The sequence below is a fragment of the Ranitomeya variabilis genome, chromosome 1 (assembly GCF_051348905.1).
Source record: "Ranitomeya variabilis isolate aRanVar5 chromosome 1, aRanVar5.hap1, whole genome shotgun sequence".
NCBI classification, from domain to species: domain Eukaryota; kingdom Metazoa; phylum Chordata; class Amphibia; order Anura; family Dendrobatidae; genus Ranitomeya; species Ranitomeya variabilis.
In genome coordinates this window covers 251,198,149-251,225,367 of record NC_135232.1, presented here as the reverse complement: position 1 = coordinate 251,225,367, position 27,219 = coordinate 251,198,149, and the positions used below count along the sequence as shown (strand labels likewise).

Here is a 27,219-nt window from a genome sequence, read left to right as displayed (position 1 = left end):
TTTGAACTGGCCCATATTCCTTCTTGTAATTTTTAAAATGTAAAAAATTAAAATATGCATTTTTTTTGCCTTAAATGCAAAGGAAATGTATCATCTTTAACTTTAGTCCTTTTAGAGGTCATTTGATCTTCAACTTACTTAACTGTTCACAATAACAGTAATTTTACATGCCATTGTACAGGTTCAAACTCGGAGGCTGCACTACACGGAAAGTGTATGGGCAGTACGGTGGCGCAGTGGATAGCACAGCAGCCTTTGCATCGCTGGAGTCCTGGGTTCAAGCCCCACCAAGGACAACATCTGCAAAGAGTTTGTATGTTCTCTCCGTGTTTGCGTGGGTTTCCTCTGGGTACTCCGGTTTCCTCCCACATTCCAAAGACATACTGATAGGGAATTTAGATTGTGAGCCCCAACGGGGACAGTGACGATAATGTGTGTGCAACCTGTAAAGCGCTGCGGAATATGTTAGCGCGATATAAAAATAAAGATTATTATTATTATAAGTGTGATCATATTTTCTGTTTGTTTTTTTCGCTGTATTCAGACTACTATTGTGGCTTTACTTTATAATGGAAACCACAATGCCCTGCTAAATCCATCATATTACATTTACCCCGTCTTATGTGTATGTCCAAAATACTGTGATTTAATATAACCACAAAAAAAAAATCTATGAATTCATAAAAACCCAAATTTTATATATAGTATATTAAAAAATTACACACAACTTAAAAACACCTATAAAACATGGAATACCTCAGTAAGGACATCAACATTCTGCATGCAGATGGTAATTATAAAGAAGAAAAAAGGTAATAATTTTATCAATGCATGCAATACTATCCTGCTAGTGCATATAGCCAACTCCACAGCTGTCATGAATCCCAATGGCTAGGGATAGCAAGGGACAAGCAAAGTAATACAAAATATCGGACGAGCTCTAGGGTGATGGAACCTGGGCTGACCGCTGCCCTACGCCTGACAAACGCAACTAGAGATAGCCAGGGAGCGTGCCTACGTTGGTTCTAGACGCCACGCACCAGCCTAAGAGCTAACTAGTACTGCAGAGAAAATAAAGACCTCACTTGCCTCCAGAGGAATGAACCCCAAAAGGTATAGTTGCCCCCCACATGTATTGACGGTGAAATGAGAGGAAGGCACACACATAGAGATGATATATATACGTTCAGCAAATTGAGGCCCGCTGTAAACTAGAAAGCAGAACGATACAAAAGGGGTCTGAGCGGTCAGCAAAAAACCCTAATCAAAAAACCATCCTGAGATTACAAGAACCCATGTGCCAACTCATGGCACATGGGGAGAACCTCAGTCCACTAGAGCTACCAGCTAGCATAGAGACATAATAAGCAAGCTGGACAAAAAACCAACAACTGAAAATCAGCACTTAGCTTATCCTGAAAGATCTGGGAGCAGGTAGGCAGGAACCAAACAGAGCACATCTGAATACATTGATAGCCGGCAAGGGAATGACAGAAAGGCCAGGTAAAATAGGAACCACCCAGCCTCTGATGGACAGGTGGAAACCAAAGGCCGCAACCCACCAAAGTCACCCAGTACCAGCAGTAACCACCAGAGGGAGCCCACAAACAGAATCCACAACACACAGCCCTGTATATAACCTTCTCTACACAGGTATTGATCACGTCTGCCTTTTTTTTTGCAATGGTCACATTGCTCATGCGGGCTACAATCTCATCAATGTATATATACGCTCGCTAGCGCAGATCTATAAATTGTGATCCACGTACATTAGTTGAGGTTTGCACCACTTTTCAGATTTTAATAGTATACACAGGCATTTTAATTCTCCCCTAAGTTCAATCAGAGGTATTTTTTGGAATTAATTGGATTCTGGGGTTTAAAGTGCCATTGGGGAGTCTTTGCCAATGCTGCAGACAGGTGTGTCCCCTTGCCCCTGTGCATAAATTGATAAAATTATTGCCTTTTTTTCTTCTTTGTAATCCTTACAGAGATATTGTTTGTTTTACAGGGGTTTTAAAATTGTGTAGAATTTTTTTTAATATGCCATCTAAAAAAAATTTGGGTTTTAGGAATTCATAGATATTTCTTTTTGTGATTACGGTATATTAAATCACAGTATGCTGGATATATACGTAACTGAAGTGATATGCATTATGGTGGACAAACACAGGGCTGTGGAGTCGGTAAGCCACAGTTGCGACTCCGACTCAGACTCCTGGATTTTATCAGGTTCCGACTCCGACTCCGGCTCCGACTCCTTCATAAATGGCCAATTCGTAACAATAAATTTACTGTTGTAAAATATTAACATCGTGCTTATTCAGTTTCTCACCATCATATAAGTAATCAGACCACTTAGAGCAAAAACTATATTTATTAGAATACAATTAGAATATAGCAAATAACTTTTATAAACTTTTATAAACTCTTGTAAGTAAATATGCAATAAACACTGTTATGCAGTTAATAAGAAGAAATCTATAAATTTGTCCTCAGAAAAGTATTGCCTCTGTCAGATCCTCCTTCATGGATGCCCTCAAATCTGATCTAATTATTTTGAGAGCAGAGAACAACCTCTCTACACTAATTTGGGTTGGTGGCAAAGCAGTAACCACTCAGGCAACATCTCTGACAATGTCAGGATACAGAGGAATCGCTTGTTGCACTGTTATTTTTGATGAACGGTCAAATTTCTCAATTTCTTTTAGTGCACATGAAAAATTCTACTGAAATGTACTGGCTATGTTCTTTGATGGGGATGACTCTTCTTCTATGCAGGAACGCTTTGCACGGTCCTTGTGATCCAAATATTTTTCGAAATTAAATTCCTCATCAGTTGATGAGGGTGAAGATGTGGCAGGACAACCAAATTCTTCTTGTTCCTCCTGACTGTTCTGCAACCCTTTCATCCTTACTGCTATTTCAAACAGAGCTTCTTTTCCTTTAGTTAGCTGTTGATCATCTAGAAGAATCCGATGCATTGGGTCTACATAAACAGCTGCCAAAAGAATGTTATTTTGTAATAGTAGTTCCTCTCTCCGTTTCATTGATGTAGCAATGCCACTTGCAATTAACCCTCCTCTTTGGGACAGGCGAAACATCAGGTTCTTCCACTCCTTTAAGAAAATACCTGGAGTTAAGTCCTCTGCTTGTAATTTTTTAGTCACTGTAAATGGGTGCTCTAGCAATTTTTCCAGCTCAGTCAACTGATTCCACTGACTTTCATTTAGCGTCAGTTGAGGGTTAGCCATGTCTACAAGAAAGGTTTTCAGTTCAACCAAGCGCTGAATCATTATGTAAGTACTGCCCCATCGTGTGGCTTGATCAATAATTGCCCCTTTTCCAGCACGTCTCTTCAAAATTGAGTCAACTTTAGGGGTTCCGGCAACAGTAGCCAATTTTCTCACCTTGCCAATCAGTGCAGCAGCATGTCCTTCTTGCAGACTGTCTCTTATAGCCAGCTGTAGCGTATGCACAACACAGCGCATGTGATGAAAGAAAGAACATATTGACACAGTTTCAACAAGATGATCTAAACTATCATGTTGCTGTCCATCTGAAGCAACTTCAGTTTGCTCCTCAGTTACAATACTGTGTTCCTCTATTTCAAACATTTCTGTGTCTGTGGACCCAGAATGTTCTTCTAGCTGCTGATCACCATCATTACTCTCATTCATTAGCTTAATAGTACTTATCATATTTGAAGCATTGTCAGTTACGACAGAAAGAACTTGCTCTTTTTTAAGTTCATAGTCTTGCAGAACCTTTTCCACCAAGACCTGAAGAAACTCACTGGTGTGATGAGCTTTGGTGTCTTTTACTGCCAATGTCTTGGTAACTATTTCATTTTTGTCACAAACAAATCGGACATTGATGGCAAAATAGTTCACTCTGTGACGTGTGCAGGCATCCATTTTAAGAAACAGAAAGCATCCCTTGAGAGTTTTTTTAAGTTCTTCCTTTTGTTTAAAAGCTTCTTCGATTACTAATTTTCTAATACTCTCTCTCTCCAGAGAAATACCAAGCTTGCGGGCCATTTCCCCATTCAGACACATAAAAGCTGGTCGTAAAAATAACGAAATAGGCACACTATCCTTTACAACAAGCTCTATGATCTGTTTTTTAAATGTATCTACCGTCATTGTCACAGTAACTTTGTCACTGACAAAATATCTTGCAACTGATGGCTGCAAAGTTCTCTGCTCCTTTGTTTGGCTGGAAGAGCTGGGCACTGGTTCATTGGTTTGGATGCAGTCTTTCTCATCCACTGCTTTCAGTACTTCTGGATGAAAGCGCTGTAAATGTCTCTTTAGATTAGAAGCTCTGGTAGGAGCATTTTTATCTTTGCCTGAATATGCACTGATCTTGGCTTCACAGCATTTGTTTTCGTCTGGATCATTTGTCATACACTGACAGACATAATGTTTTATATCTTGAGTGATGGTGAAATGTTCAAATACAGCTGATTTAATGTGACACTTCTTTGACATTCTCAGGTTTTTAATTCTGCATTCACAATCCAAATGACAATTGTTTTTCCTAAAAACAATTGCAGAAAATTATTGCCAGTTCGTACAACTGATATAGTGGTCAGTAATACTGTTATTCCTCATGTACTCACAGTTAACTGATGCAAAGTTTGTTGAAAGGATAATACTTCTTACAGTCTTCCTCTTCTGAGTAGCAGCTGTGAGATGCTTGGAAGACGCACACCTAGTAAACATCTAGTCTAGAGGAGGAGCTTTACTACTAAGAATTTGCAACACATTTTCACTTTCAGTTTCATACATTATAAGTAGGGGGGTTGGGGCAGCATGAGGTTAACCAAGTATAAGATTAGATAAGGGCAGTGGAGAACAGTGACACACAAGAAGTAAGAAATGTCTCTATCTCCAGCAGAACTGCTTATCACTGTTGTTCATAGTTTGATGGAACATATATATTTGAGTAACATTTATAAAATTCATATGGAAGTTCAATTATGAAATATTAATACATTTTTTTTAAAGCTTGAGTCGGAGTCGGTACATTTTTACCGACTTCGACTCCAACCAAAACTAACTCTGACTCCGACTCCACAGCCCTGCAAACATATATGATTTCCTTCTTATGGTAGGGTTATATGAAAATGCCCACAGTCTCTGACCTAAGCTTATGGCGACAGTATCAACACAGCCTTAGGCTTTAAGCCTGGAAATTATATAGACATATCCCAGTACCGATGTAGAATTTTAAATAAGTGTTAGTATATTTCAACAGTATTCAAGTAACTATCACCTGGCAGAAAATGTGATACTTTTTATAGTGCCAGCGTGATACATGAGATTTTAGGAAATCCACAGCGTAAATTGAAAGGAGCTGCAGGTTGGAGATCTGCAGAATGTCAACTTAGGTTGCAGCTGTCACTGCGAATTTCAGCCTTTGCACTACAAGGGGTGAAATGTGAGGCCTCCCCACTACTCTTCTACTGCTGTGGGACGTCAGCAATGGAAAGGGAGACTAGTCAAACTCTAATATCCGCTAGCAATATCAATGGCACTTCTTATACCTTAAACAATGCTACAAGCGTGAACCACATGCATAAAGGATCCAGTTGAGAAGAAATCCATGGTAAAAAAAAACATTTTTTATTAAAATCACATATAGTTAAAACAGTAACAAAAAAAACAAGCAAAAATGTAAAGTAGGGGACTAAATTAATAAAAAAATATTTTTAACTATGGATCTCGTCAACTCGATCCTTTATACATATGTTTCGAGATCGTAGTATTGTTTATGGAAATGTAGACATAAGAACTGCTCTTAAGTCACTCACACTAAATCTAGCATGTTGAAAAAATTACTAAGTCCAATTTATACAACGGTTCAGGGTGCACAGTTTTAAAGATGAGCAACAGAAACAACGCAAAAAACTCACTGGGTATTTCAATATGAAAAGGAGAGAGCAAGTAGAACAGATGTTTCAAACTATGAATTACCAACATGAAAAAGTATTTACTTACCTACTTAGTATAACTAGAGGTAGAAAAAGTTGGCTAACAAACTGTGTGAAAGTCACATCACACTTTTAGGTCAAGCATCTGGTCTAACATTGGATGGCAAAGCCCTGGCCTTTCCGCATAATTCTTGTTGTGTACCTGACTCTAAGGATAAAGTCCCCTATATAATACTAGTCAAAAGTTTTCACAGATTGGTTTTCCTTCTACTTATTGGAATGTGCAGATTGTACATTCAGACTAAAGGGTAGAAAACAGATATGGAAACAAGTAGAGAAACACATGTGAAACAAACCACAATATATGTGTTAATCCTTAGCATCAAAGTTCTCCCATGCGTCGAAAAACTGGTTCAGACACATCCTTGGCATTTTCTCAAACAGCTTCGTCACCTAGAATAGCTTCTAACAGTTTTGAAGGCATTTCCAGAAGTGCTGAACATTTATTTGTCTTCACTCTACTGTTCAACTCATCCCAAACCATCTCCAACAAGGTTGAGTTCAGGTGTTTGTGGAGCCCATGGCATCTGACACAGCACTCTACCACAGTTCTTCTTCTTGGAAAGATATCCCTTACATAGTCTGGAGGTGTGCTTTTTGCAACACAAATGATGGTTCCACTAAGTGTAAACCAGATGGCATGTCAAGTTGTTGCAGAATGCTATGGTAGGAATGCTGGGTAAGAATGCCTTGTATTTAGAATAAACCCCCATCAATGTCAACAGCAAAGCATCCCCACTAGTGATGAGCGACTGTGCTTGGATAAGGTGCTATCCGAGCATGCTCGTGTACTAACAGAGTGTCTTGAGTGTGCTCGAATAATACAGTTAGGTCCATATATATTTGGACAGAGACAACATTTTTCTAATTTTGGTTATAGACATTACCACAATGAATTTTAAACAAAACAATTCAGATGCAGTTGAAGTTCAGACTTTCAGCTTTCATTTGAGGGTATCCACATTAAAATTGGATGAAGGGTTTAGGAGTTTCAGCTCCTTAACATGTGCCACCCTGTTTTTAAAGGGACCAAAAGTAATTGGACAGATTCAATAATTTTAAATAAAATGTTCATTTCTAGTACTTGGTTGAAAACCCTTTGTTGGCAATGACTGCCTGAAGTCTTGAACTCATGGACATCACCAGACGCTGTGTTTCCTCCTTTTTGATGCTCTGCCAGGCCTTCACTGCGGTGGTTTTAAGTTGCTGTTTGTTTATGGGCCTTTCTGTCTGAAGTTTAGTCTTTAACAAGTGAAATGCATGCTCAATTGGGTTGAGATCAGGTGACTGACTTGGCCATTCAAGAATATTCCACTTCTTTGCTTTAATAAACTCCTGGGTTGCTTTGGCTTTATGTTTTGGGTCATTGTCATCTGTAGTATGAAATGACGACCAATCAGGTTGGCTGCATTTGGCTGGATCTGAGCACACAGCATGGCTCTGAATACCTCAGAATTCATTCGGCTGCTTCTGTCCTGTGTCACATCATCAATAAACACTAGTGACCCAGTGCCACTGGCAGCCATGCATGCCCAAACCATCACACTGCCTCTGCCGTGTTTTACAGATGATGTGGTATGCTTTGGATCATGAGCTGTACCACGCCTTCGCCATACTTTTCTCTTTCAATCATTCTGGTAGACGTTGATCTTGGTTTCATCTGTCCAAAGAATGCTCTTCCAGAACTGTGCTGGCTTTTTTAGATGTTTTTTAGCAAAGTCCAGTCTAGCCTTTTTATTCTTGATGCTTATGAGTTGCTTGCACCGTGCAGTGAACCCTCTGTATTTACTTTCATGCAGTCTTCTCTTTATGGTAGATTTGGATATTGATACGCCGACCTCTTGGAGAGTGTTGTTCACTTGGTTGGCTGTTGTGAAGGGGTTTCTCTTCACCATGGAGATTATTCTGCGATCATCCACCACTGTTGTCTTCCGTGGGCGCCCAGGTCTTTTTGCATTGATGAGTTCACCAGTGCTTTCTTTCTTTCTCAGGTTGTACCAAACTATAGATTTTGCCACTCCTAATATTGTAGCAATTTCTCGGATGGGTTTTTTCTGTTTTCACAGCTTAAGTCTGGCTTGTTTCACCTGCATGGAGAGCTCCTTTGACCGTATGCTTACTTCACAGCAATACCTTCCAAATGCAAGCACCACACCTCAAATCAACTCCAGGTCTTTTATCTGCTTAATTGAGAATGACTTAAAGGGATTGCCCACACCTGTCCATGAAATAGCCTTGGAGTCAATTGTCCAATTACTTTTGGTCCCTTTAAAAACAGGGTGGCACATGTTAAGGCGCTGAAAATCCTAAACCCTTCATCCAATTTTAATGTGGATAGCCTCAAATGAAAGCTAAAAGTCTGAACTTCAACTGCATCTGATACTCAAAAATACTTGGCACTCAGAAGAATATTTTGCAAGTTGATTATTCCATTTATTTGTACATCCAGTTTAGACAATTTGAACGTTTTCGGTCCATACATCAGACCTTCATCAGAAATGTCTTTTTAACAAACTGGTGGATATAATGTGGAAGGGTATAACCAGGCCTAGACAGGCCAGAGCTGGGTGACCCGGGATACGGCAGGGAGGCTGACAGCCAGGTTGCCTCACTGTGCCTGGATAGGTGATGCTGTGAGGAGGCGCCGATCTGCTGCTGTATGTGGCGCTTAAAACGCCAGCTACGTGGCGTGGAAGCTGCAAGTCCCGGGTGCCCGGGACTTGCAGCTTCCACGCCACGTAGCTGGCGTTTTAAGCGCCACATACAGCAGCAGATCGGCGCCTCCTCACAGCATCACCTATCCAGGCACAGTGAGGCAACCTGGCTGTCAGCCTCCCTGCCGTATCCCGGGTCACCCAGCTCTGGCCTGTCTAGGCCTGGTTATACCCTTCCACATTATATCCACCAGTTTGTTAAAAAGACATTTCTGATGAAGGTCTGATGTATGGACCGAAAACGTTCAAATTGTCTAAACTGGATGTACAAATAAATGGAATAATCAACTTGCAAAATATTCTTCTGAGTGCCAAGTATTTTTGAGTATTGGATTGAGGGGCTGGAAACCCGACTTGAGCACCACACAGGAACCTTGAGTGCCGTGTATATTTTTCATTGTCTTCAACTGCATCTGAATTGTTTTGTTTAAAATGCATTGTGTTAATGTCTATAACCAAAAATAGAAAAATGTTGCCTCTGTCCAAATATATATGGACCTAACTGTATATTCTAGTCCCTGCGGCTGCATGTCTCGTGGCTGTTCGACAGCTGCAACACATGCAGTGACTACCTGTTTGTTAGGCAATCTCTGCATCCATTGTTGCTGTCGAACAATAGTGAGACATGCAGGAGCAGGGACTCTAACAAATTTTTCGAGCACGCTGAAGTCACGCTGTTAATTCATGAGCATGCTCAGATAGCACCTTTTCCAAGCACATTCGCTCTTCACTAATCCCTACACATCACACTTCCTCCTCCATGTTTCAAGTTAGTGACCATATATGGAGAAGCAACACCTCAAATTTTTGGGCATCTCCCAGAGCCATGGCAGTGGAGATAAAAAAAAAAAATCTCAGTACAGATTTCCTCTGACCTAATATCCAGTCCTTGCATTGCTTGGCTGAAATAACGCGCTTCTTGTTTGCGGTCCTCAGTGGTGGCTTCTTTGCAGCAATTTGACCATAATGGTCTACTTCTTGAAGTCTTTTCTCGACAGCTAATGTTACATAGTTACATAGTTATTACATAGTTATTAAGGTTGAAGGAAGACTTTAAGTCCATCTAGTTCAACCCATAGCCTAACCTAACATGCCCTAACATGTTGATCCAGAGGAAGGCAAAAAAAAACCCACGTGGCAAAGAGTAAGCTCCACATTGGGGAAAAAAATTCCTTCCCGACTCCACCTACGGCAATCAGACTAGTTCCCTGGATCAACGCCCTATCAAGGAATCTAGTGTATATACCCTGTAACATTATACTTTTCCAGAAAGGTATCCAGTCCCCTCTTAAATTTAAGTAACGAATCACTCATTACAACATCATATGGCAGAGAGTTCCATAGTCTCACTGCTCTTACAGTAAAGAATCCGCGTCTGTTATTATGCTTAAACCTTCTTTCCTCCAGACGTAGAGGATGCCCCCTTGTCCCCGTCTCAGGTCTATGATTAAAAAGATCATCAATGTTGAGGTGTGTCTGCTACTTGTTATCTGTGAATCATTTATGAAGACTATTATCTGAGGTGTTGTCAATTTGTGTTTTCTGAGGATGGTAACTTTGATGAACTTATCCTCTGCAGCAGAGGTAATTCTTAGTGTCTTTCCTGGGTCGATCCCCATGAGAGCCAAATCATTTCAAAACAGTGACTGATGATTTACGTTACTGCACTTGCTGATAACTTCAAGGTTCCAGCCATGATTTGGACTGACCTTCTTGTCTTAAAAGTAATGATGGACTGTTCTTTTTACTAAGTGGTTTTTGTTATATTCTGTCTTAGAACAGTTGTGGAATACAGCTCATCACACTGTATGAAACGGTGTACCAACGCTGCCTCTGTAAAACACACTTGATGGTTGCAAACACTTTCTGAAACATGTGAATCTACAAATGAACTCTTGATAATGCATACATGTAAATTGGAACGCCATTCTAGATGACTACCTAATGAAGTCGCTTGAGACAATGCCAAGGGGATGGAAAGTTGTCATAGCAGTAAAAGGGGGGGGGGGGTAGTTTGAGAAATCCAAGGTTTAAAGATATTCTGGTTTATTTCACCTATGCCTTTTTACTCCTGGTTTCCATATGTGTTCCTTTGAGATATTTTTGCTTTCATTTTGAACATAAAATGTGCACACTCAGATAGGAAGGAAAATCACTGCATTAATAAGTGGGCCCAAACATTTAACTGGTATTGAACTTCATGTGCCTGCTGCAGCCAATGACTTGACTCAACTGTGATGATTGGGGGAGTATACTGTAGATGACTTTATTCTATTAGAATTAGACGATGTGAACAAGTGCTTAAAGGGAATCTGTCAACAGGTTTTGGCTATGTAATCTAAATACAGCAGTAAATAGAGGCTGAAACAGAACTCAGGGATGTGTCAATTGTAAAAGTGCATGCTGTTTACTAACTGTGAAGGATTTATCACTAAGATTAACATGGCCGTCTGGCAACGCCCCCTCCAGTGATAAGCTGCTCACTGTCTATGGATTTGTACACAGAGAGACTGGTGGAGGCGGGGTTAGCTTTCTCAGCTCTGCTTCATTCTAAATCTAAAAGCTCTGATAGTTTACAGGGTACAGCAGTTCTGACACAAAGTGATACATCGTTGGATTCAGCTTCTCTTTACCTACATTATGCTGCTCTCAGATGAGGTAGCAAAATCCTGCTGACAGATTCGCTCTAAATAACTCAGTAGAAGCCTCTAAGGCTAGGTTCACATTGCGTTAGGGCAATCCGTTTAGCGCTAGCGGATTGCGCTAACGCAATGTTTTTGTAGGGGCCGCGTTTAGGGGTCGCGCTAACGATCTGCGAGAGCGGTGAACGGACCTCGGGCGCGCCGCGGACGCTGCAAGCAGCGTCCGAGGCGCGCTACAAAAGAAGGGCACATCGCTAGCGCGAGCCGAAAAAGGCACGCGCTAGCGATGCTCTACAGGCGAAATTTACATTGCTGTCAATGGGTGCACTAACGGACCCATTGCACGGCGTTAATTGCGACATTTTCGCCGTGCAACGCTGTCCGTTAGCGATCACCCACTAACGCAATGTGAACCTAGCCTAAGGATTTTTCATCAAGATACAATATTGCTGCATTGATAAGTTGCAATTTAATTTTTATTAATTTCATTTTAGAGAGACTAGCATAAATAGATTATTCCTGTATGGTTTTTATCTTTACTTTTTCACGTTGAGCATAGCTGACTTAAAATAAGTCATAAAAATGAAAACAAGAAGTGTATAACAATGGTTTGAGAAAATGGTTAGGATCTGAGTGACTGACAAAGTGCAATTTGTGATGGCTAAACAATTGGATCAAAGCTTCCCCAAAACAGATCTTGCTGGGGTGTTTATGGTATGCAGCAGTTAACGTCTACCAACAGTGGTCCAACAAACGACAAGGATGGACTTGCCACAGGGTTAGAGCACCTAATGCTTTGTGAGGTCTATGACAGAAGTAAAAGCTAGCCTATCTGGTCCTCCCACAGAAAAGGAACTAATTACTGAAAATGTTGTTAATGCTGGCTATACTAGAAAGGTGTCAGAATAAACAGTGCTGTGCAGCTTGTCATAAATGATGTGGTGCAGCCACACACTAGTCTGAGTCTCATTGTTGACCCTGCCCCTGCAGAATGGAACACTAGAGGATGGCCTGGTCTGATAAATCACATTTTCTTTTACATCATATACAGCAGTGGTCAAAAGTTGAGACTTACACAAAGTTTGGTTTTCACAAAAAGTTTGTTGTTTCAGTGTTTTCAGATTGTTTAGTCAGATATTTCAATGGTTGCTGAAACACAATTAGAAGAATGTTGTGTTTTTACATTTTTATTGACTACATCAAATTTATGCAAAGACTCAATATTTACAGGGTTGATCATTATTTTTGAAGACTCCTGCAATTCGCCCTAGTATGCTGCATTATCAGTTTTTGGGGCGAATCTTGCCTGTGGGCAATCTATTCTTCCCTAGTCAATGCATTGAATTTATCACAATTTCTCAGTTCGTGTTTGTAGACCCGCTTTTTGAGGACTGACATCAGGTTTTCAACAGGATTGAGGTATGGGGCGTTTCCTGATCATGGGCCCCAAATTTCAATGATTTGCTCACTGAGCTACTTAGTTATTGTAGACTATGTCCAGCGCCCCTGCATGTTGTCCTCTTCTCCCTCCATGCAGGAACTGGCTTACTCACTGCCCCGGGCCTCGGCACGATCCCCGGCGGGCATACTGCTCCCTGCTCCATGTGCGCGCCGCAGTTCCCGCTTGTTCCCACTTTATATATTTAGTATAATGTGAGCACCTGCAAGATGGCTCCCAGCCAATCGCTGAGAGTCATCCTGTATAAAAGTCGCCAAGCAACGAGTTGAGTCATTAGGTAGTTGATGTTCTACCAGTGCAGTTGTGAGGTCTCCTGATCCTGGTGCAGCCAGGGTCCTGAACCCAAATCCCTGGTCCCGGTGCGGCCAGATCCTGAACCCAAATCCCTGGTCCCGATGCAGCCAGTGTCCTGAACCCAAATCCCTAGTCCCAATGTGGCCACTGCCTGAACGTTGTCCCCTTCTCCCAATGCGACCACTGCCTGAATGTTGTCCCCTTCTCCCAATGTGACCAGTCTCGTTCCTGATGCCCTCTTGCCCCAGTGCAGCCAGGGCCTAAACATTGTCTTCTGGTCCCGATGCGGCTCTTCTTGTTCCCGAACTCCCCTGGTCCCAGTGCAGCCAGTGCCTGAACGTTTTTCCCTGGTCCTGGAGTGGCCAGTCCTATTCCCGAAGTCCTCTGGTCCCTGTGCAGCCAGTGCCTTAACAATGGCTCCTGGTCCGTGTGCGGCCAATCCCTTATCCAGTATCCTAGACCGATGTGTCTGAACATAGCCCTAGTGCATGTCAGCAAGCAGCTGCAATACCGGGATCTGTCCAGGAGTGGTACCTGGCAGCTACCTGCAGCCCAGTCTGTGTCCACAATCAGGAGCTCCAGTGAACCCCAGGTAGCCGCTTAGTTATGCCCCTTCCTGGGCAGGCCCGGTCCCATGGCATTGGGGGGGGTTCTACCATTGGGCGTAACAGTTATCACTTTTGCCTTCTGACATGGTGCTCCATCATGCTGGAAAACGCATTGTTCGTCACTAAACTGCTCCTGGATTATTGAGAGAAGTTGCAGGAGGATGTTTAGATATCATTCTTTATTTATGGCAGTGTTCTTAGGGAAAATTGTGAGTGACCACTCCCTTGGATTACATGCACCTGGCACATAAATGATCTTGGGATCCTTTACTATTGGCATAACAGATTTAATGGTAGTGCTCACTAATTAAAAGTGAATGTGCTCGTATAACGTGTTATGCGAGCATGCTGGGTGTTATCCTAGTATCTTGGGTGTGCTCAGATAATATATTCGAATCCCTGTGGCTGCATGTTTTGTGGTGGTAGACAGCCACAAAACATGCAAACTCAGGGACTTGAATATATTATCTGAGAACACCCAAGATACTAGGATAACACCCGAGCGCATCACTAGTGCTCACCTTTTCTTCAACACAATCTTTCCTCCAGATGTTCCAAACAGTTAAAAAGGGGCTTTATCAGAGAAAATAACTGCACCACAGTCCTCTGCAGCCCAATCTCTGTACCCAGGCCAGCCTCCTATGCCTTTGCCTCACTGTGTGTATAAATGTACTGATACCTGCCAGCTGCCATTCCTGAGCAAGCTCTGCAGTGGTGTGAAACCCATCCTATAGCTGACTCCTCATTATGAGACGGTCATGGCACTTGCAGGACTTTCTTGTGTGCCTTGATGCCTTCTTCACAGAAATTGAAACTCTGTCATTGAAGTTCTTGATGATCTGATAAATGGTTGATTTAGGGGAAATCTTACAAGCAGCAATGTCCTTAACTGTAAAGCATTTATGGTGAAACCTAATGATTGCTGCATGTTTCCTTATAAGTAACCATGGATAACAGAAGAAGACAAATGATTTCAAGAACCAGCACCTTTCTACAGCAACCAGTCTGCTGCCATAATTCAATCAGCATGACTGAATTATATTGGATGCCTTGTACTTGTTAATACATTCTCATAAGCGAATGAGGATATCACGAAAAATACGTAAGTGGGTAATTTTGTGACAAGGCTGAAACTATGGAAAGGTGTGTGGGTTTTTTTTGTTTTATTTTTAAAGGGAACCTGTCACCCCCAAAATCGAAGGTGAGTTAAGCCCACCAGCATCAGGGGCTTATCTACAGTATTCTGTAATGCTGTAGGTAAGCCCCTGATGTATCCTGACAGATGAGAAAAAGAGGTTAGATTATACTCACCCAGGGGCGGTCCCGCTGCGGTCCGGTCCGATGGGCGTCGCAGTCCGGTCCGGGACCTCCCATCTTCTTGCGATGACATCCTCTTCTTGTCTTCATGCTGCAGCTCTGGCGCAGGCGTACTTTGCCCTGTTGAGGGCAGAGCAAAGTACTGCAGTGCGCAGGTGCCGGGAAAGGTCAGAGAGACCCAGCGCCTGCGCACTGCAGTACTTTGCTCTGCCCTCAACAGGGCGAAGCTGCAGCGTGAAGACAAGACGAGGACGTTATCTGATGAAGATAGGAGGCGCCGGACTGGACCGGGACCACCCCCGGGGTTAGTATAATCTAACCTCTTTTTCTCATCTTTCAGGATACATCGGGGGCTTATCTACAGCATTCCAGAATGCTGTAGATAAGCCCCTGGTGCTGGTGGGCTTAGCTCACCATCGATTTTGGGAATACAGTAATAAGCACACAGGTTTTGACAGCAAGAGTAGAGAGCCATTAGAAGACCTGCCGTGAAAGCAGCTGGGTTGGTGATTTATAACTGTATCTCTTCAGAAGATGAGAGGCAGAGGAGGGAGGTGAGCAGCCAGCTGCTCTATATAAATCAATGGTTTGGAGAGAGATGGCTGGTATGTTAAGAGTTATCTCCTCTCTTAGAATGCAGGGTTCCACAGAAACAAGCTGTACACAATAAAGGACAAAAGCTCTAATTGCAGGAGAATGACAGCAGATAGAAAAAAAATCAGCGGTAAATTTTCTTATTTTCATGCCAATTTAATTAAAGTTATTTAAAGAACTTCAGAACACCCATAGAAGTCTATTTCAATGGCAAGGTATGACTGCAATTGTATGCAATTCATCTGATCACTAAAGCAGCAAACTTTTGTGAAAACCAAAATTTGTGTCTGTCTTAAAGCTTTTGGCCGCAACTGTAGATGGCAAAGTGCATGTGCATCGCTTATAACACTGCAGTGAAGATACAGCATCAGGCAAGCAAGCGGAAGTGTATATCATTTGTAACATGCCGTATTTTATAAGATGCACTTTTTAGCTACAATAAATCTTGCTTAAAAGGGAACCTGTCACCCCCAAAATCGAAGGTGAGCTAAGCCCACCGGCATCAGGGGCTTATCTACAATATTCTGTAATGCTGTAGATAAGCCCCCGATGTATCTTGAAAGATGAGAAAAAGAGGTTAGATTATACTCACCCAGGGGCGGTCCCGGTCCGGTTCTGGTCCGATGGGCGTCGCGGTCCGGTTCGGGGCCTCCCATCTTCTTACGATGACGTCCTCTTCTTGTCTTCACACTGCGGCTCCGGCGTACTGTATCTGTCCTGTTGAGGGAGAGCAAAGTACTGCAGTGCGCAGGCGCGGGGTCTCTCTGACCTTTCCAGTCAACTGCGCACTGCAGTACTTTGCTCTGACCTCAACAGGGCAGACAAAGTACGCCTGCGCCGGAGCCGCAGTGTGAAGACCAGAAGAGGACGTCATCGTAAGAAGATGGGTGGCCCTGGACCGAACCGCGACGCCCATCGGACCGGACCGCAGCAGGATCGCCCCTGGGTGAGTATAATCTAACCTCTTTTTCTCATCTTTCAGGATACATTGGGGGCTTATCTACAGCATTACAGAATGCTGTAGATAAGCCCCTGATGGTGGGCTTAGCTCACCTTCGATTTTGGGGGTGACAGGTTCCCTTTAAAGCTCTGCAGTGAAGTGCTTTAATCAACTGTACACGATGTAAGGTTATGTTCACACATTGCATTTTTGCAGTGGTTTTTTTTTTTCTGCACCAAAAATGTATTCCCCCAAACATTCCTATACTCAAGTAACAAACAACACAGATAGTACTCACCCTGCCGGGGTCAAGCGCTGCCTCTCCACAGCTGCTCCATTCTCTGTTTTACTGGCTGCAATGGTGACGTCCCAACTTCAATGCACATCACGGACGCAGCCAATCAATGACCTTTATTGCTCGATTTACCTTTTATAGCCTCGGTGTTGCAATGTATATAGCTGGATGCAGAATGAGTTAACTGAGAATCTGTGAGTGAGCTAATTCTGACAGCAGAGATAATACCCGCTACCTTTCTTCTTCTGAGCTCTTTGCAGATGATTTAGGACCACCTGATAGTTGAGTGGAGCTTTCTTTTCGCAAATAAGCTGAGAGGAGATCAGAAGAGGGAAGATTTCCGTTCTAAACTTTCACATCAGAATGAGCTCGCAGACAGATTCTCAGTAAACTCTTTCTGCAGCTCGCAGTGGAACTCAGGAGGCAATAGGGTGCACATTTTTAAGTGAAACTTAATGTAATATACCAGTATATTCTCTAAAATATTAGACACATTTGGTAAGACTCACAAAGCTTTAGATAGGAGAAAAAAGAAAAGACAAAAGGGTTCACAATCTTTTCCTCATAGTCAAAAAATCTACAACCTAGACACTTTGTAATAAATTCATGTATGGACACATATCCATATTTTCTCATGTATGTGGAAGGAACAACGAATATATCTACATACATATATATCAAGAAAATAGACATTTTAGAGCAGAAAACAGAGAGAAGGGATTGGCAGGTAAACATGAGAAGCCAACACAGACAACTTATGTGGCAAATAATAGCACAAGCCATGGTATTCCAGGAGCAGGGAGAGGCGGCCTTAGTCACACGTATACCGTATAGTTCCACGAAACTTAAAAGTCAGTTCACCATAAAGGCAATGACGGCCAGTAATGCTACTACAGACTGCTACACTAAAATTAGGAGGCACAGGGGACAACAGCATACAGGTAGGAGTGTGGCCAGAGGCGTATATGCCATAGGGCAGACCCTCGAAAAGTGGGGTCCTTGTCTTATTGGTCGCTCACCAGCCTATCCTGCCCTATGTAAGTTCAGCAATGTATGGGAACTGCTGCACCATATGATTAATAGGAGTGATTGGATAATACACAGGCATCCAGTGTACTTGGGAGGAGAGCCCGCTCCCCAATAAATAGCACCTCATCACTCTGTGCACCTCATACACCAGATTCATAATCATGTGTTCTGTGTATTCTTAAAAAATTTATTTGCCAAGAGACACAACAGTTTCATGCCATTCTGGTTAATGGGAGAGCGGACCTCTCCTGCACCATGCTACTGTAAGGCTGCTTTCACACTAGCATCGGTAAGGGGCCGTCGCGCTGCGTCGCTAATAAAAGTCTATGGAGAAAAAACGCATCCTGCACACAACTTTACAGGACGCGTTTTTTCTCCACAACGACGCATTGCGATGTGCAGTGCACGACGCTAGTGTGAAAGAGGCCTTAAATAGGGCAGCAAAGGCTGTTGACAGATTCACTTTAAAGGGAATCTGTCACCAGGTTTTTGTCACCTAATCTGAGAATCAGCAGAATGCAGAGACAGAGACCTTGATTCCAGCAATATGTCACTTAAAGGGAACCTGTCACCCCCCCCCCAGTCGTTTCAAACTAAAAGAGCCACCTTGTGCAGCGGTAATGCTGCACTCTGATAAGGTGACTCTTTTAGTTCTGGGTGCTGTAACTTGAGAAATAATCAGTTTTATAATTTGTCTGAAATACCTGCTCCTCAGTCAAGTGGGCCGGCGTTTCTCCCCTGCTTCAGACAGCACACTGCTGTCACTCACATCTTCTTGGCGCCGGGCGCCGCCTCCTCCTCACCGCTGTTTTCAAAAGTAGCCGGCGCCTGCGCTCTTATCCCCTGCCTGGTGCAGGCGCAGTGAGCGCTGCCCGTCTTTCCTCATATGCAGTCTGGCTGACTGCGCCTGTGCGACCGCCCTGCTTGTGATTCCCAGCCCCGCAATGTGAATAAATCATAAGTCACTGCGGGGCTGGGAATCACAAGCAGGGCGGCCGCGCAGGCACAGTCAGCTGGGCTGCATATGAGGAAAGACGGGCAGCGCTCACTGCACCTGCACCAGGCAGGGGATAAGAGCGCAGGCGCCGGCTACCTTTGAAAACAGCGGTGAGGAGGAGGCGGCGCCCGGCGCCAAGAAGACGTGAGTGACAGCAGTGTGCTGTCTGAAGCTGGGGGGAAACGCCGGCCCACTTGACTGAGGAGCAGGTATTTCAGACAAATTATAAAACTGATTATTTCTCAAGTTACAGCTCCCAGAACTAAAAGAGCCACCTTGTCAGAATGCAGCATTACCGCTGCACAAGGTGGCTCTTTTAGTTTGAAACGACTGGGGGAAGGGGGGTGACAGGTTCCCTTTAATAGGCTGGTTACTGTAGTTTTCATAAAAGCTGGAGATTATTACTAGAGGACTAGTAAACCTGCTGCCATGTAGTCCTCCATATTCATGAGCTGTGTATAACCCCGCCCCAGCACAGATTGGCAACTTTCTGATGACACTGTACAAGCTGCCAATCAGGGGTGTGGGCGGGGTTATACAAAGCTCAGCATTCATGGAACGGATAGATCTGCAGCAGAGAAGCGAGTTTTTATCAAAATGGTAGCAAGTTGCCCAGTAAGTGACACATTGCTGGAATCAGGGTCCCGGCCCCTACATAATGCTGCTCTCAGATGGGGTAGCAAAAACGTGATGTCAGATTTCCTTTAATAGGTAGTGAAATCCTGTGCAAGGATCTCCAATACATGAGCACTTTTACCAAGGGTGTAGTGGGGAAAACAATCTCCAAATCCACTGGTCCCAGCGATTAAATATGTGGTATTGTTAGCCAGCACCAGAAAAGATGCCATTTTATTCTTTGTTACAGACCCCTCGCCTCTATGTACATCCATAGGTGACAGCAGCTGGATTATAATTCATCTGATGGTCAGCTTGTTTGTATTGAACAATGTGTAACCGCATCATCCCACCAGGCAGATACCTAGCCAACGTAGCCACAACCTTCTCATAAATACATCCCCATAACGTTACACGCACTATGAGCTTAGTGGACATTTACGTAGTAAGGGCTGAGAGCATAGCAGCATTGCTGGGTGAAAACAGTCTGGAAACAAAAACACGGCTGGCAGTCTCTTATACTTAAAGAAGAACTTGCAACAAATATTTTCTCCCCTAACCTTTTTTTAATATGTATGCAGTGTAGCATGGTCGAGCTAAAATTCTTACTGATCGCCGTCTTTCCCCGTTTCTAGCGCAGCTCCATTCATCTTCTGGGTCATGACTTCATCTCCAACTAGCTGGATCACTCAGAGCGAGGCCCCATAGTCTCACACTGTGAACCCCTCTGTGATCCCACTAGTCAGGAGACGAAGTCACGCGAGTCAGAATAGAACCGGAGTGGCACGGACCGTGGGGAGGCTGTGATCGGTAAGTACTTTAATACAACATTTTATACATCTTTAGAAAAGTTTAGCTTTATGGTCAGCATGCTTCTTTAAAAAAAAGGGGGGGGGGTTTATTTGCTTTTGTTTTTTCAGATTGTTTTACATTTTTCAATAGTAATGAAGACAAATCAGTAAAGCCATATCAAAGTCCTTTTACTATATTTATATTAAAAAAATTTCCCCTAATATCTCATTCCCGTGCTAAGTTATCGTCAAACTACTGTATATTACATGATGATGAGGTCCTAAAGTCATATCAGGAGAAGAGCTACCGTGTGAACTCAATGCATGCTGTATGTTATTTACCCGGGAAGAGTCATGTGGGCGGTTCTAGGCTCATGAAGCGTCATGTGGGCGGTTCTAGGCTCATGAAGAGTCATGAAGGCAGTTCTAGGCTCATGAAGAGTCATGTGGGTGGTCCTTTAACAAAATTTGAAAAATTTTGGTGCGGTGACTTTGCTGTTGAATTTTAATCCCACCTGGACTTGTCCTAATAAATTGGAGCTGCCATTTTACCATATCGACATTAAGATTTGTATCTGGCTGTGTCCAGTGTACAAGGTATATGCTGATTTACTATGGATTACTGCCTCGTGCTCTGGAATCTAGATACTTTGCTGTTCAATATGCAAAGAAAGAAAATAAATGCTTCAAAATGAAGAAAAATTTCAAACAAAAAAAATAGACAAAGGCACGAATCACACATGTTGGCACCGGTGATAATACCACAACAATGTTGCTCATGCATTTCAATGGGTTGAAGACTTGTAATCGCGCCCTTTCACCCCTGAGTTTGGTGTCAGCAGTGGGATGATTTTTTTTTTTGCAGATCATTAATCCTGTCGAGATGGATCTGCGCGTCACCCCACTATATCACCAAGAGTCTGAATTCCAAAAGGGCTGGAAATGTTTGTCTCGGGGTGAAGGAGTTGAATGAGAAAATGATGGCCTTTAAAATATGGAAGTTGGTCTATTTTGAAAAAAAACTGGAATGGATGAGGAAAAAAAGGAAAATCTGAGATGAGGCCACATTGTAGAACCATCAAAAAGGTACCTGAAATGGCTGCTGCTGGGATGAAAAAGCAGCAGAAACATTGGGAGGAAGCTGGGTTGCTATAGCAACAGGTGTACCAGTCTGCCCATCTTTTCCTGTCACAATCTTTACCTGAGAGGAAATATTTCAAGAAGAGGAAAAATCATTTTGTTTCGATCTTTTTCCTCAACCATATTAATATGGATTCCAATAATCAGACATACAATATTGCCTTTTCGACAAATGCCAGTATTAGGAATGACTTTGGAATTCATTTTTAATTCTTAAAGGGTTATTACCTCCCCCCAAAAAAAAACAGGTTATCCCCTATTCGAAGCAGCAATGTCACCACCACAACATGAGGGTATAGGAGATAACTTATCTGACCACTGGGACCCCCAGCAATCCCAAGCACAGTGCGCATGCTCCTCCACTCCTTTCATTGTCTATGGGACCCCCGGAGAAGGTGGAGTACTATAGACAATGAATGGGGCACAGGCTGAGTATTCAAGATGGAGCTGCAGAACCCAACTCTTAGGGTTATAAAACCAGGTTCTCGGGATCACTTGTGGTCTCAGTGGATAGGGGATAACTTCTTTTTTTTGCGGGGGGGCATTATTCTTTAATTGTCTGTGTCGTTGCATGGAGCAATAAATCGACACAAGGTGGTTTGCTGCCAATAAAGCTGGTTAGTCATTGCTCCACCTATAAAGGAAGGCAAAGTGGCACGACGGACAGGTGTCACACAAAGGCGCCCCGACACTTAGTAAGCGATGGATGCTTGAGCATATAGTTGACCACACAACCCTTGGAAAGGGAAAGGCTTCCAGGGAAGGGTTGAGGAGAGGAGCACTGCAATAGCAAGAAGGGGGTAAACAAGATCAACAAAGAAAGGAAGAAAGAAAGACAAGAGAGAAAAGCAGAAATGTATTAGTTTCTATGGCTGACTGCTCTGTATATATGAACCGGAAGCCTGCGCCCCACACACATACATCTCTGGTACAATATGCCAATCTGATGGGAATAAAGGGAATCTGTCAGATCACTCAACCACCCAAACCGATTACAAGTGAGCGTTATTAGAACATAAGTAACCCTTTATTAAAGAAAAGCACTGTTGTATTGCTGAGAAATCCACTTATGTGCAAATGGGAGTGCTCGGGGAGGGACGGAGCACTTTACGGCCAGCTCCCTTCTCAGCAGACTACCGCCCTCCTCTGGGAGACTGACGCTGCTGCAGGACTAAATAGCTGTCAATCACCTGACCTGACAGATGCCCTTAGAGCTGCCATTCACCCTTACGCCTGGATTAGGTTTGTCTAGTTTCAGAAACAAATATTTAGCCTGTCTGACATCAATGCAAGGAAGGGGAAATCTACTTTTTTATGTTTTCTTCAGAAAGGCTCTAAGCTTTATGTGTGGAGGATTTCGCCCCTTTCTGGGGGCATTAATGCCAGAGTAAAGGAACTTTACAGTATAATAATGTGTGCCTATGGTGAGCGGCTTCAAAACACAAACATTCTCCATTCTTTTTATAATCACCTACCATCTTTATTAACAGATGCATTAAAAACAACAAATGAAAAATAACAAAAATATAAAAAGGGAAATAAAATTATAAAAAAATAAATGTAAAATCTAAAAATAAATAAGTAGTAAATGTGTTACATTAACTAACTATAAGTAACCATCAAAAAGCATACTGAATTACCAATACCTAAAATGTAAAGTGCTGCGGAATATGTTGGCGCTATAGAAATAACATTATTATTATTATTATTATTATTATTACCTAAACCTTTCCATTAGCAAACGGTGTCGAAAAGAAAGATTTTTAATGGGGGACAATGATAAGTATCACCAATGGAAGTGCCACCAATGACACAATGTCTGAAGCAAAGATATGGGTTCATTTTCCTCAAAAATGGCGGAAATGTGACCCGCTGTTGATTCAGTCTATGCATTAATGCTTCTCCATGCTTTACGTTATGTGTATATTGTTATTAATGAATTTCGGGAGCCAAGTAACCAATGCACCAAAACAGAATGCCAGCTATCAGCTAATGTGTGTTATTTCCAATAAGGTTTTAGAAAACATCACGTAACCTCTTAGATTTTGCCACCAGATCGACAAATCTTACAAATGTGAGTCTTCTAATACAGATAACAACAACCTCAATGACATTGGAAGTGGTCAACCTAACCCACCACCATCAAGAAAAATCACAAAAATGTAATGCAGGAAAGAAGATGTTAGCATAAGACTAAAGAGAGACAATATCTCCCCAGATTTCACTCAATGGAACAAAAGGCAGATCTTACCTCATCATTAATAACCTCGGACTGTTCTTCTTCTTCCTCTTCCAGATCGAGATCGTTTTGTCTTAGGTAACCCTGGAGACCCATTGATGGTTTCTTTTTAAAAGCCAAAAAGTCCATCATGTTTCCCTGAAAGTGTTGTAGGAAAAACAACTCGATGAGATAATCTTTGAAGCGTTCCTTCAGCATTTTCATACTCTTCTGATGATTCTCCAAGCACTGTTTCCTCATCTGGGCATCTTCCGCAGTTGCTGGTGGGATCTCCTCAAGTTTCTTACTTTGCTTCTTAACAGTGTTCACCGTCTGAGTTAAGGGAAGATTAGAGAGTCCCTGGGGACCAGAAATTCGTGATGGGCTTGTTGGAGTTGGCGGTGTTGTTATACCAAAGGATGCCGCCCCTGCTACTCCTGCTATCATTCCTCCAGAAGTCCTATCAAAGCTTATGGTTCTACCTAGCTGCTGGCCATGGAGAACCTGCTGCTGCTGCTGAATGAGCTGACCTTGTATAATACTGCTTATCTGTGGTGGTAGGTTGGTTGTGGTTATGTGACTCGGTGTTGTCAAAGTCTGCATATTTGCTCCACTTGCCACAGGGCTTTGGGGTCCAAGATGATGGATAGTTCCTCCAGTTTGGGAATGAGGCTGAGACAGTCTACGTTCCCTCATGCCGGCCTGTGCTGCCCCAGATGGAAGCTGTACCTGTGCTGCAGTTCCCTGTGTTATCTGTGCAAGGCCAGGTCCCTCCTGAAAAACAAAGTGACCACCATTTGAAGGGCTCAAGCTGATCTGCCTCACAAGCACACTGGCATCCACAAAGCCACGGGTGGGACTCTGGCTACACATTCCTAGGCTGGCTCCAGCAGTCGCCGCTCTGACACCTTGTAATGCTTGGATTGGCACAGCATTAGGCTGTGTGGGACTTTGTGTTTGTACCTGTTGAGACATTGGAGAAGTAACCTGAATATAGGATGGAGAACCATGTTCAAATCGCCTTGGCTGGGAACTGAACTGGAACCCAGGGGAGGCTGGATTAGGGATAGGCAGTGGAGTCAGTGTTATCTGCTGGTTCCCAGCCACCACTTGCCCCACATTCTGTAGAGTAATGTTCACATTCTGTCCAGCAACTGGATTGCGGCTCATTATTAACTGCTGTATTTGATAACTGGGGGATTGGGGTCCAGGAGAACTGACGGCTGGTGCAAATGATGGAGCAGGAGATTGGGGCAAATTTGTTTGCATTGAAGATTCCTCTACTTCATAGCCAGTGAAAGATCTGGAGTGCTGAAGCTGCCGTGTAGTGTTGGGGGGCCCGTTACCATGATGCATTTTTTTCTTGTTTCAGTCTTCAAGATCGCAACGTCTTCCTGATAAATTAAGGAGAAACAGGTTGATATACATTTAAGGATGCTTTTACATTGTGTTTTGTTACTCGCTCAGTGGCCCCATCGAGGCTTACTTCCAATCCCCCCGCAAAATGGGATATGTGCCAAAGGGGCAATAGACTATAATGGTGCTGACAGAGTGAACGTGCTCTCCATCGTGCGTCGTTTTCAGGCGTGTACGCCTACTGAAGATGGACACTCAGACGCAGTCTATTACATCTATATATAGTTGTTTATCACTACACACATGGCTAACAGCATCACACACGCACACTGGATAGTGACACCACTCACACTGGATGTTGACTTGACATATTTGGATGCTGGCACCACCCACATGGATGCTGGCACCACCCACATGGATGCTGGCACCTGACCACACATGGAAGTTGCCACCTGACCACACATAAATATTGGCACCACACAAGGATGCTGGCGCCTAACCGCACATGGATGCTGGCACCATACATGGATTCTGGCACCACAGACATGGATTCTGGCACCACAGATGTGGATGTTGGCACCTGACCACACATGGAGGCTGGCAAGACATACATGGATGCTGGAACCTGATCACAAATGGATGCTGAAATCACACAAGTGGATGTTGGCAGCTCACCACCATGGATACTGACACCACACATTTTGATGTCGGATCCACACATGGATGTTTTCACCACAGACATTGATTCTGGCACCACAGATATGGATATTGGCACCTGACCACACATGGATGCTGAAATCACACACATGGATGTCGGCACCTGACCACACATGGAGGCTGGCACCACAGATATGGATTTTGGAACCTGACCGCAAATGGATGCTGAAATCACACACATGGATGTTGGCAGTTCACCACCATGGATACTGGCACCACAAATGTTGATGTCGGATCCACACATGGATGTTTTCACCACAGACATTGATGCTGGAACAACAGATATGGATATTGGCACCTGACCACACACATGGAGGCTGGCACCACACACACACGGAGGCTGGCATCTGACCACAGACATGGAGGCTGGCACCACGCACACATGGAGGCTGGCACTCTCCCAAAAGGCAGGAAGGATGGGCAGAGCCTCCGCAGGTAGGGACGGGCTGGCTGACACACCGGTCATCCTGAGGACTCTCCGCGGCAGCAGCAGCCTTGTGGTGGCAGATGTCAGTCACACATCAGGGCGCAGTGGAATAGCGGGCGGCTCCGGGGCACAGCATCCTCCTGCTCCACAGGTGACAGTTAGTCTCTAGGCTGACAGCAGGCAGCTGGGACGGGAGGGGGCGGTGCAGGCCCGGAGCTACGTGAGGGGGCAGGCCTGCTTGTTAGTGACAGGCCCAGCACCAGGGACAGCGGCCAATCCCGGGAGCCTAGCTGCGGTCGGTATTCCCGTCAGATAGTTGCACTCACCTGTCTCCTCCATCTGTAGCAACACCGGGAGCCGCTATCTATTGACAACACAGAGCTGTACGGAGGCCCGGATAGGACAGGCGGCCCGCGTCGTACACGCATGCGCAGGACATCCCTAAGCAGACAAAGGCATCAGCTGAGCTCTGACAAGTGTAGATAGCGGCCAGTGGCGGAGGCGGCCGGAGCGTGCAGCGTAACAGCTGACGACAGCACTGCATGAGCGGAGTAGTCCTGTCACCGGAGGCAGCACCGGACCGGAGCCTACTTGTGCCAGGAGCCCAAAGATGCAGGCAGCGAGCTCGGTGATCAGCGTTTAGTGCTCCCTGCTCCGCTCATCGCTGATCTTCAGAGTGACAGCTGTGTGATGCAGTGCTCGGACCGCGGGGCACCGAGCATCAGAGCCGGTAGCTATCCGGTGCGGGCTCTGTACTGCTGATAGCAGAGGAGGGCCACATGGACTGTTACCTGGGGGCTGTGCACCGAGAGAAAGGGCTCATGCCGCCATAAAGGACGCTTCCCAGTAGCGGTGGGTGATATCCGTGTACCCGCTGAACCAAAAGACTTCGTTAGGAAACTGAACTACCTCCTTTAATTGTTTGCCTGCGTGGAGTATTAATTGTACAGAATAAAGTTTGAAGCGCTATATGGTCGGGGACGACCATAAATGGAGGAGGAATGTAAGGGGCGACAGAGACCGGTGTATGCCCCCACCCTTTTAAACACGTCCCAGTTAACCGTTTGT

At 43.8% G+C, this 27,219-nt stretch overlaps 2 protein-coding genes across 14 annotated transcripts in view; both read right to left on the bottom strand.

Annotated features, from left to right (window-relative positions):
* LOC143812727 (E1A-binding protein p400-like) overlaps window positions 1-26,613 on the bottom strand; it is a 220,183-nt gene extending 193,570 nt beyond the window's left edge. For 7 of the 13 annotated variants that reach the window (XM_077293327.1, XM_077293337.1, XM_077293331.1 and 4 more), the window contains exons 1-3: window positions 26,478-26,613; window positions 23,685-25,045; window positions 21,384-21,494 (exon numbers count right to left, since the gene is read on the bottom strand). In XM_077293327.1, the coding sequence (XP_077149442.1) occupies window positions 21,384-21,494; window positions 23,685-25,007 (1,434 nt within the window). In that variant the 5' untranslated portion in view covers window positions 25,008-25,045; window positions 26,478-26,613. Of the gene's footprint in view, window positions 1-21,383; window positions 21,495-23,684; window positions 25,046-26,104; window positions 26,317-26,477 lie in introns of those variants that run through there. The other 6 variants (XM_077293332.1, XM_077293336.1, XM_077293338.1 and 3 more) reach the window with 3 other exon arrangements.
* On the bottom strand, window positions 729-4,733 carry LOC143793621 (uncharacterized). The gene is made up of 3 exons (XM_077280682.1): window positions 4,625-4,733; window positions 3,517-4,542; window positions 729-738 (listed from the first exon to the last, which is right to left on the bottom strand). Exons 2-3 carry the CDS (start codon window positions 4,491-4,493, stop codon window positions 729-731), a joined length of 987 nt encoding a protein of 328 aa, XP_077136797.1. The 5' UTR covers window positions 4,494-4,542; window positions 4,625-4,733.
* Window positions 26,614-27,219: the final 606 nt, after the last annotated feature.

Bases quoted from the DNA above. Each gene is read 5' to 3' on its own strand.
- LOC143793621 (XM_077280682.1), bottom strand. From the start codon at position 4,493: ATGTCAAAGAAGTGTCACATTAAATCAGCTGTATTTGAACATTTCACC.